Source organism: Colius striatus, chromosome 11 (assembly GCF_028858725.1).
Source record: "Colius striatus isolate bColStr4 chromosome 11, bColStr4.1.hap1, whole genome shotgun sequence".
Taxonomy (NCBI): Eukaryota; Metazoa; Chordata; class Aves; order Coliiformes; family Coliidae; genus Colius; species Colius striatus.
The window spans coordinates 27,243,635-27,262,029 of NC_084769.1; the positions used below are offsets into that span (position 1 = coordinate 27,243,635).

An 18,395-nucleotide genomic window follows, 5' to 3' on the forward strand; every position below is an offset into this window, starting at 1 on the left:
GTGACGTTTCCATGAAAGAGAAATTTTCTGGGTTGCACTTTGAATTACCTTGTATGAAGTCCTTTACACATGGGACTGTCCTACTCAGTTCTCCCTTTGTGTTGTGCAGCTGAATGCATTGAATGCCTTTGTTCTTTTTGTGGTGGACTGGGTATAGATACGAAGCTGATCAGCTACAGAGCTTGAGAAAGTCTGTCCGCATGGAGCTGCAGGAGTTAGAGATGCAGTTAGAAGAACGTCTACTTGCTTTGGAAGACCAGCTGAGAAGTCTGCACATGTCTTCACCTTACAGACCTCAGACACACGTAGTAAGCATTACTTCTGCAACAATAACACACATTTTCTCAATGTAATGTTAATAACTCGTAATGATTAAAACTCTTACAGTGGGATGGTATTTGGGGATTTTAACAATGCCGTGTGTATTATCAAGGGTCATATTTTATTATTTTCAGATAGTGTTTTGTCTTTGGGAAAAGATATGTGAGTAAAAGGACTTTCTTAGTGTTAATACATACCAATACATATCTTCCAAGACTTTAGGTCTGAGATTTCAGACCTCTTCTGTTAGTGCTTTCTTCTTTTTCCTCATCGTGACACTGAATTATCATCATTTTGGTTGGCAGTATTCTTGTCTAGAATCCTTGGAGGATGTGATGGTCTCTATGGAGTTTTACTTCACTGATTTTTCTTGTGAAATGAGGACAGAGAGGTGAAAAATGCACAGTGTTTCTCTCCCTAGAAATGGAGTGTACTTTCACTCTAACTCTGCCAATCAAGGGAACAAAGAAACAGGAAAATCCAGCTGTCACCTTCAGTGTTTTCCTTCATTGCCTTTTGTAGCTCCTTCAGATGAATGTGTGTCTCCCTGTCAAACAATGGGAGAAGCTCTGCTCCCACAAACCCATCCAAAGCACAAGAGCAGGGATAAAAGAGAGACTTACATATGTTTATTGGTAGCATGGTGATATACTTCCTTTTTCACTCAGTGGAAGACTGTTCCTCTTTTTTCCTGCTGCAATTCTATCATCAGCCAAACAAAAGAAACACAGACTAAAAGTATTGTGTGTTCTTCCTGGGTTTCATTCCTCTTTCATAGCCAATCCTCTTCTGCAGAAGCAGCACAGGCACAGGCCACATCTTCCTCTTCAGTATTTTGTCATGGGAAAAAAAAATTAAACCCAAGAACAGGAAAATATGATATTACTGTGATCCCAAGCCAAACTTGCATTCTTTGAACCATATAAATATCTTTTTAATCCTTTTATAGAAGAGGGACAGCTTTAAAAAGGTCTGAAATAAACTTTCTCCAACCAGCTTTGCTTCCTGTTTCCAAGTTTCTGCTTTTACAGAAAGTGTCTGAGACATGGCGTGTTTATATATTAGCTTCTGACAGCTCTAAAAAAATCCTCAATGCATTAACTTGACTTAATTTTTCAGGGTATGTATGGAAGCAGAAGTGCTGATAATTTATCATGCCCTTCTCCGTTGAATGTCATTGAACCAGTAAGTAATTGCTATATGCTGTATACTTTACTACCAAAAAAAAATCAAGAAGGGATTTCTTAAAAAAAATTGCAGGAGATTCATTTAATACAGAATCTTGGACATACTTTACTCACTTGAGTAGTTCTGTTTAGAAAAGCTGCACTTTCCCTTTGCATTTGGTTGATACAATGACTACCTGATGAGTTTTCTGGGGAAAATGATTTCTTATTTTTCTGGGCATTTTATGGTACTGAAAACAAGTAGTTGAAAGACTGCAGAAAGGAAAGAACAAACTTTAATTGTTTCAGTAAAGAAAAACAAAATCAAGCCTTTACGTGTGTCTCTGTCAATGCCTCTGGCAGGATGCATCAATATTGCAAAAGTCAGTGGCTTGGGGAACTGCCACAATTTGTATTTATGTTGGCTTTCAAAAAAGCCCATTCCTTTTTATGATCCCTTTTGTTGCAGTCATAAAGGCAAAGCATATTTTTATTTTATAACTGTATTTGTTACATTTGTAACATAGAGGGAATGAGTAAATGATTGAATAAATAACAAGAAAGCATAGTTGTGTCTGTATGTGACTTTTTAATATGGCAATTCAAGACTGTTTCTTTTCTGAATCCTTAGGTCTCCGAACTTATTCGAGAGCAGTCATTTCTGAAGTCTGAACTGGGTTTAGATCTGGGAGATCTTGGACTGGAAACTCTCCCAGCAGAGGGTACAGAGTCTGTATTCTCCCATGGAAACTCTGATTCATCATCAGTGTGCTCCAGTCACGCTGGTAGAAAAGCTGGTGTTGGATCCTCTGAACTTACAGGAAAGTCTAAGAGTCAAAGCAAGAAGTTATACCGAGCCTCCGTTGCCTTAACACCAACTCCTCCAATGAGACCAAGTGCTGGACAGCAGGCAGAAGGCTCTGAAGAGCTTGCAGACTCCACACCAGAGGTGGAACACAAACTCGAAAAAGTCCCTTTCATGCCTTCGGTTGATGAAATCCACAAAACGGTGGAGCAGGAGGAGCTGCAGCAAGTCATACGGGAGGTGAGGAGGAAGGGGCTGAGATCTAGGGTGTTTGAACAGTGTTTACTGAAACCTAAACTCTTGGCCTCTGGGGTTTTCTCTTCCCTCATAAGCCAAAGCTCCATACTGTTACTGTAATATTTCTGAAGGCTCAGAGTTTGTCACTAGATACTCAAGCCACAGGTGAGTGATAGTGTTTAGCATGTAGATTAAGAACTAGTTGCAGTGGTAAGTCTGGATGAGAAGGAATTTGCTTTCTCTGCTACTTGGTTAAACACAAGTATTTCAGATTCCCAAGTGAAAATTTCCCTGTTGTGTTTGCTTGCTGAAATGCCAGGTTGGAGTTAATTTGGTTGGTGAAATACTGTTTCTGAAACAACTCTGTAGTAAATGTTAAAAATACTTCCCCATTCTCTCTACCCCAAACCACTAAGGACTGTGGGAGTTTAAGCAAATCAAGCTGAAGTACGATGGGAGGTTTTTTTCAGACTTTAAGGCTGATGTTTGACTAATGCTGTTGGACTAGTTTTGTTGGCAGTAATTGAAAGTGAAAGGTGCTTTATTATTTTTTCCTATGGGGCGGATTACAAAACGGGACTAAAACTGCATGTTTTGTTTGTCATTGCCATAACAGAAAGCCTTTTGGTAGATAGCATAAATGGGAAAAGGAAGCAAAATAACCTTTTTTTGGAAAGCAGTGCCTGTGAGAAAGTGGACTAAGTAAGTTCTCAGCTGTGAATACAGAAATGGGGATGGAGAACCTGTGGGTTTTATTTCCTCTGCTTCACTGGAGAGGGACCACTGAGCCTGTAGCTGAGGATCATTGGACTCTTAGCCTTTGGCTTGTCCTTTGCAGCTTTTGCATGGCTCTGCCATAAACCACTCAAAAGGCCAGGAGAGGCATCATGCTCAGGAATGTACAACAGACAAGGCTGTAACGCTGTGGTACCATCCAGGACTGCTTGCCTTGAGGCACTGATTTAACTGGAACCAGCTTTGCCTTAGCTTTGTCTTTAAAACAGATGAGAGGCAGGCCACTCATCTCATGGTGAAGCAGGAGCCGTGATCCCAGAGGAATCATTTGCCACACTTTCACCCTTTTCTCTTAGTGCAGGAAGAGGCAGAGTGTACTGAGACGTAAGGTATCTGTTTACTCATTGTCTGACCACAAGACTCTGCTGTGTCTGTCTCTGCAAAATGGAGATGTTTTCTTGGATGACTCACCGTGGGCTTTGCTATGCATAGGCACTTTACACTTATGTAGTGAGATCATGAGGCAGTAAAGCATTACTAAGGAGTGTTCTTATAGAATATGATGTCTGGAAGCATGTGAAGGTATTTACTTTTGTTTGTCTTTGAGTAACTCAATAAATAACTGGAGCTTCAAGTGCAAAGAATAATGCATAGCCACAAGCATTAACTGTCAGTGAACTACTGCTGTTAAAAGCAAATGAATTTTGGCAGTGAGGTGGAGACCAGCTTTCATCAAGGAGCCTCATGATGCTGAATAATACTTAGCCCCATCAATAGCCTCATTAGAGACATTGGGAAGAGTTATGGAAAGTGGCATTATTCTGTGGAAGGAAGCATACCACTAGTACCACTGTCAGCTCATGGTGAGGTACCACCAGACTGACAACCTCATCATTACTGTGTTTAGCATTAGGAGCTGAATGTATTCTGGCCATAACTGATTGTTACAGTGGAGCTTATGAGATTACAACTTTTTACATGTATTTCAAAAGCAAAGGAATGAATGAGGCAAGGGGGCAAGCATTCAGTTTTTATATATCTCCCTTCTGCATCACCCTCCTGCTACCATCTTCTTTAAAATAGTTAAAATTGGAAGAAGTGTTAGGAAAGGCCTTCTTTTGGAGATATCATAAAATAGATATACCAAATTCTCTCTTTCTGGTCCATTTTTCCCCCCTTCCTGCCTTCTTAAAGGGGTTCCTTGCCTAATGCTTAGAGAAGACTTACACATGAGATATTTATCACACCTTGCACATTGGTAGTGATTCTGAAGTGAAGCTAAGACACTGCATTTGTATCCATGTTTTCTGTAAAAATCTGTGTGTCAGAGGAGTGTTGTCATGGTGCAGAGTTGCAAGAGAAGAAACTGTAAGAGAAAGGAGGGAGAGCTATAATTCAGATATACTGTAAAAGCAGCAGAAACAATAAAGAAAGCTGGAGTCAATGTACAGGGTTATTTCAGTTAATATTTTATCTAAAGTTTGCCTGTGTGCAAGTTCCTCTTTAACTTCATTAATTCATAGCAAATAAAGATTGTACTCTTTTCATAGAGATTGTTCTTTGGGTTGTGTGGCACTGATGACATTGTAATGCTGAAAGAATCTGCACTGAACTGAGAGGCTACTATTCAAAGATGAATGGTCAGCAAATAACTGAGCTTGACTCACTTTGTAAATGTTTGAGCACACAGAGAGATTGTCCCTCAGTTTAACTTCATTGGCAGTTAGTTTCATATCGGCTCAGATTCTCAGCATGAAAAGTTTTGTAGGTCAGGGTGAAGATGCGTTGACTCAAAGCACCTGGCAGTGTTTCCAGAGCCAGAATGTGCTACTAAATACTGCTGAGGAAAGTCTTTTGTATTTCATAAGAGCTAAATCAGAGCATAAATTGAAATCTATCTCCCTTAAGTAGCATGTTTTTAGCAAAGGGATTCCAGTTTCGATGTTGAAAGAAATCTGGTAGGATGTATTGTTGATGTATGCATTCACAGATGTTAGACCCTTGCTTATTCCTTCCATTCTCTGCAGCTGCTGGGGAGAGAAGTCAGGCAGTGTTTCAGAATCTGCCTGGGTGGATTGTAATGCATGTGACCTTTGACCTGTAACTATTTGCTGGCATTGAATAAACCTATGGTGTCAACTTTTAGCATTAATGGACTAACTCCCCAAGAAAAGCATTTAACAGTGTGAAATGTTAAAACATAAAACAGTGGCACTGTTATTTTCATGAAAATAAGGCCTGGCCTCCACTAGAGTATTGCATGAAACACTTACTGGTTGACTTCTAGGTCACATTGTCACTAGGAGTGACACCAGGCCCTCTCACTCTGCTCTTCTGCAGTTTTAAAGATATGACAGATTAAAAAGCTTTCTGCTGAAGAGCAATGCAAGTTTTGTTTCTGGAGAACTATTAGAGAAGTATTGTTCTCCATTGTAAATGACATTTAATGAAGTTATACTTTAGAGAAATATATTCCTGTCAACATGTGTTTTAAGAGGTTGTAATGGGTCCTTGCCATTTGGCACAGAGAGGTGGTCTGACAGAGAATCTTTGCTTTTCTGTTTTCCATTCAAATCTATGTTAGCTCAGCATTGACCAAAAATGTCTGTTGGCTGTTCATACTTCCCTTATGCAGGTGTTGGGTTCCTCATCTTACTATCTTGAACATGAAAACTCACCGTCTGCTGCCATGAAGAAAACAAGAGTAGAAAATAGTTTTCTTAATTATAGAAAATATGTCTCAGATCAGGAGTATGAGGACTGTGAAAAGCCTTGTGCCTGTTTTCCATCAGTAGGTGAAGAATACCCATCTCCAGAATGTGGTGTCACATGTTTCACCTTGTGGCACATTTCACTCTTAATCAATTAATTATTTAGCAGCAACATAATATTACAGTTATGATATTTCTTTCATAGGGAGAAAAATCACTAGTTTACTGTAGTAAAGCTAGGCATGAATGTACTGTGTTAATAATACCATATTGAATATTAGTATTGTATCGAGGTAGTACTATATGTACCGTTAAATAAGTGGGTTCTTTGCTTTCAAATGATGGATTTTTTATTCAGCTGCTAAAAATACCAGTGGAGTGTTCATTGACTGCTTTCTGTCTTTTATATGGAGAAAGCCTTTGGCAGCAGGCTGTGCCCTCTGCAGAGCAAATGGAGGGTGCACCTTGCCCTAAATAATTTGTGATGGAAAAGGCAAGTGTTAGCCATTGTCATGACACCCTCATGGGACTGAGTCACTGCCAGAATTGATGCTATGCTCACCATGCAGGAATGACCTTGAGGAGTCTGAAAAGGAGGGAGCGAGCAGTGGCAGTGAAAAGAAGCGACAGAGGGTTGCCTTGTTGTCACTTGGGTGGGAAGCTGAGAAGCAGAGGATTCAAGTGATCCACCAAGGTCAAACCAGAAGTTGGAAGAGCTGAGAATAGAACAAGAGCCCTTCCAGTCTCCCCCTTGCCACAAGACTGTCTGTCATACTGGACCATATGCTTGCTAATTTGGGAAGCTTTTCTCAGTTTTCTGTGGAAAGTGAGGCTTATTTTTGTCTGTCCATGGAGAGAAGGGCACAGAATGACTGACTGTAGTGTGCTTGCAGACCCACTCTTTGTGATACTGGTGAAGAAAAGCAGAGAGAGCAGCGTGGTTCTGTTCCGACAGCAGCCTGCCAGGCAGCTGGGGTACTGCGTGGCACCTTTCCCACTGACTGTTTTTAAATCCCAAAGCCCTTACTGCATTCACAGAAGTCTTAAAGCTTTGTACGTCTGTGTGTACACCGACATAGACATCGCCAGGTCTTGTGGCCTTCATTAAACCATGTCCTGTTACACGCCGGCTTTTGTCAGTTAATCAGCAAACAACCCAACTGGAAACCTGTTTCCCAATAGTATTGTAGTCTCTGAATTTCTGCTTGATGCAAAGTAGTAATGAAACAAGGAACTTTGCCACTAATGGTTTAGGGATTGAATTGCTTGCCAGTGAGAACAAGGGATAACTAACCTGTTGCTAATGCTGCTGCCACCCTTCTGACGTTGTTACTTAATCTTTTTGACGCACTAGGAAGAGGGGAGACTTAAGATAATAATTACAAGATGTTCATTGAGATGGTGAGAGGGCTGTACAAACACGGCACAGCCGTTGGGAAGGCTGAGTTTGAGTAAATATTGTTCCCATGGCATTGATGGGGCATCAGAACATGAAGGGATTTGTTACTGGCAAAACCCAAATTAGAAAGTTGGTCTTTTTTCTGGCATCTAGTCTCATGTTCATTACAACTACTCAGGCACTTGAAAGCTACTTTGAAATTACACTTGGAACGGTATTTTCTTTAGTCTGAGATCAGTTATTTATGCCAGAAAATTATTTTCCCTTATCGTAAGAAAAGGAAAGCTGTATTGCTGAACTGGGCTGATGAGTGCTTCTGTGAGTGATGCTGATGGCCAGGCTCTGGTTTCTAGCTCCTATAGTCTGTTACCATTGTTGTCCTCCCTTGTCCTTGGAACCATATCCGACTTGTTAGTTGTCCCTCAAGACCGTCCAACAAATGAGTTAGTGCCAAATATTTCTTGTACTTGCAAGCAGCCCATAGGATTTTTCTTTGTCATGCCCTGCTCCTTTCCATCACAATGTGCTCTTGTAGAACTGTGTTTTGCTTCCCTTTCTCCTTTGTTTCATTTACTGCTCTCCTTTTGCTTTGTTCTAGCCTCAGCCACTTGGGTGCCTGGTAGTAGTAACTCCTGGGTTTGTTTTTTGTAAAACTTAAAGGGTAAATTCTTTGTCACAGTCCTGTGAAAAATATTATTTGCTGGCATAGATCATGTCCCAGTGGCCAGCTGATGACGTGAGCAACTGTTGAAGTTGTGTCTTTGCTGATGAAAGTATGTAATTAGCATTTGTCTCCTTTTGATTTATATGAAAACAGCAGCTCACATTCGTGGACCTGGACTTGTTCTACTGCATAATCCATTCATGAGGCATACTGGCCCTGTATTTTCCAGAGATAACAGCTAACATCAAAAAACAGTGCAACTGGAGTGCTTTTGATGTATATATGCTGAAAGGCTATTTTTACAGCTTTGCATGGTTGAAACATCAGATATCCTAAGTGTAAAACATAAGATATATTTGCCATCTGGAAAAATAAATCTACTTTGGTTTGCATTTATATGATTTGTGAGAACTTTAAATTACTTAGTTATTTTTCCAAGAGAAACCTACTTAGGTTTTTCCATTTGTATGTTTTGAAAGTTGACTTTTTGGTGGTGTATGTTCTCATATGTTGATAATGACAAATGTATCTGCATTATCATTTAGTTTTTAATCCATTGGTTATGTAACTTACTGACCTTAAAACTTTGGCTAATCCCTTTCAGATCAAGGAATCTATTGTTGGTGAAATAAGACGAGAAATAGTAAGTGGATTGTTAGCAGCTGTATCACCCCAAAGCAGATCTGCAACTGCAAAACAAGATACGCAGCCATGAAACTGGTACGACGGGTAATCTCTGGGAATCTGACAGAACTAGATTGTTGGGTTCTTTTATCATATGAAATATCATTGTTAATTTAAACCTTGCTTTGTTTGCATTTTCCTCTTGAAATGTAAGTAATCAAGATTGAAGTTCATTAAATACAGAGGATACTGATAATCCTGGATAGGTCTGTGAAGTCACTGGGTTTATAGTTTGGCCAATCTGCTGTCAGCTTTCATGCAGCAGTCCTTGATTTTTGGTTTCAGTGTGCTCTGTGATGACTTTGCTTGTGAACACATCATGCAAGAGGATTTCTGTAGTTTGCTTGCACTAGATATGAAAAATACCAAAGTACATACTTCAGCATAACAACCAGACTCCTGAAAATCTAATTTAGATATTTGTCTTGCTTTTTCTTTCCTGTAAGGTTGGATGTAATCCGAAATGCTCTGGGATTCTGCTTTGGGCGGCATACGCTGGTGAAAGTGTCAAGTTGTTTTTGCTTCAGGAGATGTTAAAGCTGCTGAGATAGGCTACTGTATTCAACGCTTGGTTCTATGATGTGTACCTTTCCTTAACTTTGTCTCTAAAGACTTAGACACTTTAATTAGTTCATTACTTTCCTTAATGTATCAACAAGACTGTGGCACCATGAAATGTTTTGTATTTATTTGTATGTCCCTGATGTAAATTTTTATGTAGCTAATTTCTTTATCTAGTGATGCATCATGAAACTTGAAGATTTCCAGACGTAACCAATTTATAAGTAACACAAATGCGCTCAGCCTGGCTTTTTTAAAAAACAAAAAAAACCCAAAAAAAACCCCACAAGAAGAAAAAAACCCGAACACTGACCTCTGTGAGGTATTTATCGTGCAATAACTTATCCACTTTAAGAGCTTGAAACAACCAATAATGGTTTCCACTGCTGTTACTTAGTGCCACTTCAAAAGAAGGAAACTCTCCTGTTGTAAAACTTGCTGTTAGTTCTTGAGGCGGTTACTATTATTAGCAGAGTGGTAGAATGACATGAGGTTACTTAAAACTACTTAAAGTTCTGACACTGAAAGCCTTATCTTTGTGTAGAAGACAACTTTTTCCTAATTTTGCTTCCATACTGTTTGGCCATCTCTCTATTAAAAAGTGCCTTATTTTAAGCACTGTTTTATGTCTTTGTGTTGGCTGCTCCCAGTCATACCAAGAGAAGTTCTCTTCTGCTTCACATTAACCAAAAAGCAATAAAAGTACTGGTCTTCTGAAAGCAATTAGGATGTGCAACTTGGAACAGATGAATGACCTTGTGTGTATTACGGGGGAAAATGGAAAGAATCTCTTTTCCTTCCCCATCCCTCACTGAGTGTATTTGCAGTTAGCCTAGTGAACATGTGTTTGTTCCAATGGAGCAAATTGGAAGTCATTGAAGGTTTTATATGGTCAAACAGACAGTGGATATGTTACATCCCATTTTAACTGTGCTTGGAGTCTCTTTACTCCTTTGACACTTCCATCTACTAAAACTCTTTACGCTATCTCAAGGTCTTTAATAAAAAATAGTTTTGAATATAACAATATTATATGAAAAAGTTTATAAGATTTTAAATTGTGCTAGAAAGACACACAAGGGCTGATTTCTTAAAATATGTGTATATTAAACCAATAAAATATTTATTTTGCCTATAATCTGTGTATGGTTTTCATTGTGCATGGTTTACTCTTAAGCAAAATAAGTAACATAGATTTGATTAAATGATACACAGAATGGAGAACAGCAGGAAGGCTTAGGACCTGGGTTTCTGAAAGCTTCCAGGTGTTCAGGGAACCCTATATACTTAGGAAATGTGAGATACAAATTTGAGACAGATGGTGGCACTTAAAACCAAACTCTTGAAAGTTGTTGGCTCCTCTTGCAGCTCCAAGAATTTACTTGATTTTGACCTCTCCTCAGAGTTTGTCCCTGTGAGTAAAGCCACAGCTTTATTGAAAACCTCATCCTGCATGTTTAAAAGTTGAGCTATAAACTGACAGCATTCATGTGTGACAATCCGTGTGAAGTGAAGCTGCAGTAGGCTTCTGCTTCCCTTTGCAGCTTGCATGAGTACAGGGTTCCATTTTAGACTGCCAGCCAGACCCGAGCGCCTGTTACCTTCCTTCACCAATACACCAATCCCAAAGCTAATTTTAGCAGCAGATGCTCCCCTTGTCCCACAGCCAGATTAATTAGCACACTGGACTGTTAACATAGGTCCTGTATCCATGTGCTACTCAAAGTGGCATTCCAAGAAAGTCGGCAACTGTGGTGCTCGCAGAGTGATGGAGGAAAGCACTTGAGGGCACGGAGGTCATTGAGCTGTGGCTGCCAGCAGCATCCTTCATTGGTACAGCAACCTGTCTCCTCGCTGCTCTGGCAAGACAAGTTTATTGTAGGTAACATCCCAGCGTCTCTGAGGTGCTTCAGCTCGTAGCTCATAAGTATATTTGATCTCAGCAATGCAGTCTAATGTTTAATGTAGCCTTAGAAATGAAAAATAGTGCCAGTATTTTCATGCAGCTGATGGAAGGCAGATTTGTGAGGTTCTGGATAGTTTAAAATAAAGACATTTTGACATGACATTCCTAAAAACTACTAAAATTGATTTTTTTAGCACCTATTTTTCCATAATCCTGATGACATCTTTTTTTTCTATTCTTAGACACTTCCAGCTAATATTTTTGAGTGACATTTATGTAGGTACAGGAGTGTCTATAAACTCCTGTTTAAAAACAAAACAGAATTGTAGTGCACTGCTGCCATAAATTAAGCTGAACTGCTATCAACCTCTACTGACATTTCTGCTTGTGCAGGAGCAGCTATCATTATTATTGGACACATACCTAACCTGGGTGTCTTGCCCTTTAGTACTGTCGGTTCAATTGTAAGGATTTTCTGAGTCTGGATGGTTTTTCTTTTGTTTAATGATTGAAACTGCTACTTCCCTTACAAATTAGTGTTGTCTTTTTTTTTTTAACAGCCTGCAATTTGACATGAATTCTGTGCAGATTAAGACAGCTTTATTAGTGGCTGATAAATATTGGTCAATCAAATTTACTGTGAACAAAATGCTGTCAGTAATGCCAGAGACATTTTGGATGCTTTCCTAAACTTCACTGTGACAGTGGTCTCTGTGGCTGCCAGTTGGCAGCCAAGGGTTGTGTTTTGGAAACCCTAAGAGCTAGCTGTTTTCCCTGGGTATAGGACAGCTATGTCACTCTTGTCAGCACAATGGACTTATCTTTAGCCTGCTGCAGAGCAGTAAGTGCCAATGGCACAGCTCAAGTTGGGCAGAGCTTTGAGGGCCTAGTGCATGGAGATTTTTTTACAGGTGAGTAAAAGCAAAAAGCATGTTTCTAGCCCATATTGTTGCAGCATAAGGCTACAGAAATGACCTCTGCTGAAATATGAAGCCATCTCAGCATTCAGCAGCTGGAGGCAATAGCTGGAGAGGCAGGAGCAGCCCCCACCACCACTTGAGGTAGTGCTTTGGTGGCCCCTTGACCACAGCACTATGTGTGTGAGACCTGAAAAGGAAGAGATGGATGATGGCCACAGATGCAGCTGTATGGCTGGGATGGGTACAAAGGGATGAGGCTCCTGCTGCTGTTAGTGTCTGCAATGCTGTTTGGAGAGAGGGCTCAAAGTGACCCTGCCCCTACCGAACAAACTGATGGGCTCTTGAAGTTCCTTAAGGCACTTTTTCTGAGTGTGACCTTTCTAGAGGGAAGGCTGTCCTGTACCTTCTGCTTTCTCTAAAGCTGTGTGGTGTGCGTGCCCTTGGCAGCCTGGTTTTAGAAGGCAAGTGATGCCCAAGGTATGCGTTTGCTAAGGACCAGTTTTCTCAGATTGCTATCTTCTTTAAGGTGAGAATTAAGTGTTGCTGACACAGTCCAATAAGTGAAGCTCACCAGTACCATTGCACTGTGTCTCAAGGAGCAGTGTTTGTGCTGCCTTTGGATTTTGTGTACTGCTGAGCAAATGACTTACACTTGAAATACAGTGTAGGTCAGAATACTTCAATTTTATTTTATTTTACTACAGATGAATGTATTTCAATGAAATTGGCCACAGAAAGATACTGATTAAGGAGAGGGAACTGGAGTAACTCAAGCCATGACTAGCAATGTAAAACAAAATCATGCCTGAACTACTGGAAATTTTCTCTTTTGAAGGGCTTTTTCAGTAGGAAACAAATCTAAAATTCTGAAACTTGAATGATGTCATGAAATAGAATAACTACTGGTTAGATGGCTTCAGTCCAGAGCAACAGTTTCTTCTGAATTAGCATGATTAAATCAAAATAATACATGATTTGATTTTCAGGGAAAACAAGAAACTTAATGGTGTAATACAGATTTACTTAGATATTTTGTATGTGATTTTAGATGTGATGGTAATCCTTCATGTTTATGCCATAGAATATATTTTTTAAAAAATTCTTAAAATGAAAGTTGTAACAATAAAAGAGAGATGCCTAAAAAAAAAGAGAAACAAAATCATTTGATAATTATACATAGTTTGTATATCAAGCAATTCTGCCTAGATGTTTGCTGAGTGATAGTGAATATTGTATACAGAAATCTCTTTCCCTTTTTTCTGACAGGGTGAAAACAGAAAGCTTGGATGATGGTTAAGTGATTAAGTGGTAGCAGTGAGAAGACAGCATGATGAGAAGCAAGAATTGCCTCAGTAGTGAGTAGCTGTTCTGCTTACCATGAATCCTTCAGTGCAGATACCTGCTTTCACAAATATTTCTAAATTTGTGTGTCTTTGTATAATAATGCACAGTTTCTCAATTTTAATTTTTTTAAAGTAATCCAGTTTTCCATCATTCACTTGCTACAACATATGAAGGAGTTTTAATTTTTTTATAGATAAAACATCTACAGAAATATTTGTTTAATCTTGTGTGTTCAGCCTTAGTTTTAGATTTTGTTTAAAAAGTATCATAAATACAAGGGAAGGGCAATGTCATTTACGAAAGATTAAACAATATAGGTTTTAAATATGTACTTAAATACTTTTATTATTGTAGAGAGATGTGTAGGAAAATGTACATCTAAGCATATTTTTGAACTGGTATAAGCAATGAAACAAAAAGTTTAGCAAAGGGATTGGTTATTCTTAAGTCCAAGTTGCATAGCAGTACAGGCTCTCAAAATGCCTGGAGTTTTGTTGCAGTTAGTAACACAAAAGCAGCCACAGCTGATGAAACCAAAGGTCCATCCCCTTCAGTATCTTTACCCCCACAGTGGCCAACAGTAAGTGCTCCTCTTTGGGAAGAGTGTAGCCTGAGGGGAGGGGAGGGTACATCTCTGCCCTCCCCCTCTCAGCAGGTGATGGTTACAGGATTTCTTGGCCAGTGGTTGGATGGATGGATCCTTGATGGATTTTTTTCATGAATGTATCCAATTGCTTTTCTAGCTCATGTGAAGTTTTGGTGTCCCAGAGTCACAGAATGTTAAGGGTTGGAAGGGACCTCGAAAGATCATCTAGTCCAACTTCCCTGCCAGAGCAGGACCACTTAGAGTAGGTCACACTGGAACTCATCCAGGTGAGTTTTGAATGTACACAGAGAAGGAGACTCCACAACCCATCTGGGCAGCCTGTTCCAGTGCTCTGTCACCCTTAACAGTGAAGAAATTCTTCCTTATATTTCTTTGGAACCTCTTATGTTCCAGCTTATACCCATTGCCCCTTGTCCTATCCCACAGCATCCTGTGGTGATGTGTTCTGCAATTTAAGCATAGTCTGCATGGAGAAGGTTTTTTGTTTGAACCAGTCTCTGAATAATTTCCTGTGATGCCTTCTGGCTCTGCTGCTACCTTCAGAGAGGACGCAGAATGAATTGGGGTAGCCCTTGGCTCCTGGTTTGAACCTACTTGCAGAGCAGCCCCATGCCTGCTGCCCCTGACTTGTGTAAGAAATAGTGAACAGTTGTGGCCCAGCCACCTTCTCCAGGTCACCGAATCCCAGAACTTCCCTCCAGGTGTGCCAGCTGTGCAGGTCTGAATGGCTCGGTTGCTGCCCTGTGGGTGCTGCAGACAACATTTTGAGGAGTGCTGTGACTTCTTTAGGTGTAGCCTATCATCTGAGGTGGAGGAGGAAGCAAGAAAGAAGAGACATCTAAAGAGTCTTAGACTCAAATATCAGAATTTAAAAAATGTTCTGATTTGGCATACTAGGCTCTACAGCCCAGCTGATGACTTTTCACTTTTAGCCTGGTAGACTGTGTTTGTACACTGAGTTTTCTAACTCAGACTCAAACATTCCTTGTTCACCTTCTCTGTATTGTGTATATCTTAACTTTTGGGTTTTTAAAAAAAATTACATTAGAAATGTAATTTTATATTTCAATTGTTTAATTCGATAGTATAGTCAGTCATTTTTTATGTTAAAGATGTAATATGGAAACAAGATAATGTAATTTCATTCTAAAGTTTATGTACACTGATAACAGTAGTTCTGTTTATTAAAACTATATTAGACTTACCCTATTCTTGGTGAGGATGCAAATTCTAGCATGACTTCCTGCTGAAATACCTCCCTAAAGCCAGTACCAGAATTTTGGTTTCTATCCTTTTGAACTATAGTCCATATTAGACATGGAACTTTTCACTGCCTAGTCAGGTTATGTCTCATTAATCCAACTCATTTCCTATGTTTTGGATATGTATGTATTCTATGGACAGTGGTGGATAGCGCCTACCACTAAATGTCTATACACTACCAGTAAATGTCTATACATTACCAGATAGTCTGGAGACCTGCAGATCCCAGAGGAAGACTTGAACAGATAGTATCATTTCTTATGTCTTCAGGTAAAGGTAACTTTAAACTGATTATGCTTAAAATTATAGCACTAAAGAATTATTATCTCAACTAAAGAGAATGTATGCATAGAAAAAGCTATATTTTTCACTTATCTGGACTTTATGAATCCTTGTATATAGTTAGTATGTGTGTCCTAGCCTGTTGTTTGGTGGATGAGTATTGGTAATAGAAATTTAAGTTAGTCTGTTATTAGGCTAACAGCTCTCACTGAATGCCTCACCAACTCTGTCACTGATCAACAAAGCTTTAAGTTCTTCTTGACATGTCTGCAGCAGCACTTACTGCTCACGAGACAGACGTGATCTGCTCTACATTCTCCCACCCTTGCAGATTTTAAATTCTTTGCATTTTCTGCGTATAAATAGCAGATTGTTTCCAGTGGTTGAGTGGGAGCCACCCTGATTGAAATGCCTGTATTCAGCTATTTTGAAAGGAAAATTTCAGGGTTGTTTTGAATGCCATTGTTTATTCTTGGAAGGCTTGCACCTATTATAGCACCGTTAAGCAATGCCCAGTGTAGAGAGCCCCAAGAAGAAAACCTGTCCATGAACAGATACAGTGCACACAGCAAAGACTGTTCAAGTGTCATGCTTTCTGTCTCCCTTCTGCCCATGGCCAATACAAAGAGCCACAAAGCTGATTCCTTTGTATGGACAAAGGCAATGAAAAAAAGCTTTTCAGTTCATTAGAAAAGTGCACAAGGAAAAAGCATGCTAAAGTGTCCTTTGGATATACCAGAAAGCCAGTAAACAGCATTCAGGAAGCAATGTGCTCTGCAATATTTCTTCCCCCCCATTTCTGCTGGAGCTGGCCAGTGGTGTGCTGAGGAGATACTGCCATGAGGAGAAGTTCACTTCCAAACTGAGTCCTCGCTCTGCAAAAGCGGCTTGGTGAATCAGAGACCTGTAACCGAGTGCGCCCCTGCATACACACAGCTGAAATTAGGAATCAAAGCCTTATGCAAATTGGCTTTACAATGAGCTCCAGCTCTCTCCTCTCAAGGCTGATGCTGCAGAAGCTGAGGCAGATCACAGCCACAACGGAAACTGTGTAAGGAGAGTGCAATACACAGACCCTTGAATTCTTTTCCCAGCAGCCTATTCTTTGACTAGGGAAAAAAATAACACAACACTCCTAACCCAACAGGGAAACTATCTCAAGCAGGAGCTGTGCTTTGAGTACCATGATAGCTCATCACTGCAGGAGGGTATATTAAAAGGCAATGCTTCATACCAGAACCTAGTAAATGACATAAGAAGGAAAGATCTTAGACAGTTATTATTATTTTTTCTTCCATGACAGTTTTAGCTGAATCATGAAGGAATTTGAAACATTGTGGAGAGTGCACTAAAAACAGAAGATGAGCTAAAAGGATTTGGCAGTACTGAAATGCATTTCATCTCTTCCCCAGACTATGATGCAGTCTATAGAAAATGCAAGCACATTTTGCCTGGAGACATCTAGTGCTGCAAATTAGGTGTAAGAGTGAGCTGATGTAGTAAACCTGAAATGCTATATCTGAGTGCTTTCTGAAATATTCCTCTTATACTATTTTAAGTCACTTTTATTGTTTTAGTGCATGTGAAGATTGCTGGGAAGCCATCTTCAAGCAGACAGAGAGAGGAGAGCTGCAAAGGCAAGCATCTCCACGTCACATTGGTGGTGGGCCTCTCTCTGAGGCATAGTAGCCCCACTAAGGATTTTTCCTTGTGTCTTGTCCTGTCATGTTGTCTGGCTCCCTTCTGAACCTGCCAAGAAGTGACTTTATTGGTTTATTTCTTCATTTGATTGTTGAGGATTTTTCTCAGATACCATTGCTAGCAATGACCTCAAGACATGATTCCTTTAGAGAGCAGTGTCCAGCAGTCTAGAGCTGAACCCCACCTCTATAGTCTTTTGAGCATTTAATCTTTTGGGGTTTTTTTCACCATCTGAATGTATTTTTTCAACTGATTTTATCATTAATGTAAGAAATTTTAAACCTTTGTAATGAGAATTAAAGGCTCTATATTGCAGTAACATCACTGTAATTGAAGTATGCTTCAATTTCATACAGGGTTTCATAACGATAAATATTTTATGGATTTTTTCATAGAGAAATATGATATTTAAAATATTTAATAACATAAATAATATCAAAGCAGCTGGAAAACATTTTTCTCCTGTTATCTGGGACTGATAAAAATTGTTTCTTTCAAGTATGAAAATCCCTGAGTCATCCCCCTAGATGTTTCCCCTTGTATATCTGCTATGTCTGAAGCTGTCATTGAAGTTAATGACATATCTGTTTATGAAGTATTTGTAAAATTGGTTAATTAGACTGTCCTGAAACAACTCTGTAATGATTTTAGTAAAAGCACTGTATGCCTCTCTTACTTTAGGGTCTCAGACTCTTAGTTGTACAAGCAGAACTGCTGCAATTGTGCTCTGGCTCTAATTGTCTGTGGATGTCTATAAAGCAAATTATTATTTTTGTAGGAATAGTGAAGGCCTAAAAATGATTCTATGAGACACTGAACGTTGCTATTCTGCATGTCTCTGATTTGTTGTGTTAAATGAAACCGAGTGTTTCACCTTAGCACTGAAAATATTCAGGACTTAGTCTGAGAGAGATCAGGATAACCTGATTTTGGGCCCCATTTTTAGCAGCAGGTGGGACTGGGCATCTGCTGTGGGACTCTTCTGTCATTCTACAATTCTAAGTTAATGCCACCTAAAGCATCACAAATAAATCTAACAGGAAAATTGTCAGCTACTAGCTGTCCTCTGGAAACTACTATGGTGCAAAG

The 18,395-nt window shown here is 39.6% G+C and overlaps 1 protein-coding gene across 2 annotated transcripts in view; it reads left to right on the forward strand.

The window, feature by feature from the left end:
* Positions 1 to 10,421, forward strand: part of ITPRID2 (ITPR interacting domain containing 2) — a 42,026-nt gene extending 31,605 nt beyond the window's left edge. For both annotated transcript variants that reach the window (XM_062004762.1, XM_062004761.1), the window contains exons 15-19: positions 158 to 308; positions 1,441 to 1,506; positions 2,119 to 2,532; positions 8,643 to 8,758; positions 9,169 to 10,421. In XM_062004762.1, the coding sequence (XP_061860746.1) occupies positions 158 to 308; positions 1,441 to 1,506; positions 2,119 to 2,532; positions 8,643 to 8,753 (742 nt within the window). In that variant the 3' untranslated portion in view covers positions 8,754 to 8,758; positions 9,169 to 10,421. The remainder of the gene's footprint in view (positions 1 to 157; positions 309 to 1,440; positions 1,507 to 2,118; positions 2,533 to 8,642; positions 8,759 to 9,168) is intronic.
* Positions 10,422 to 18,395: the final 7,974 nt, after the last annotated feature.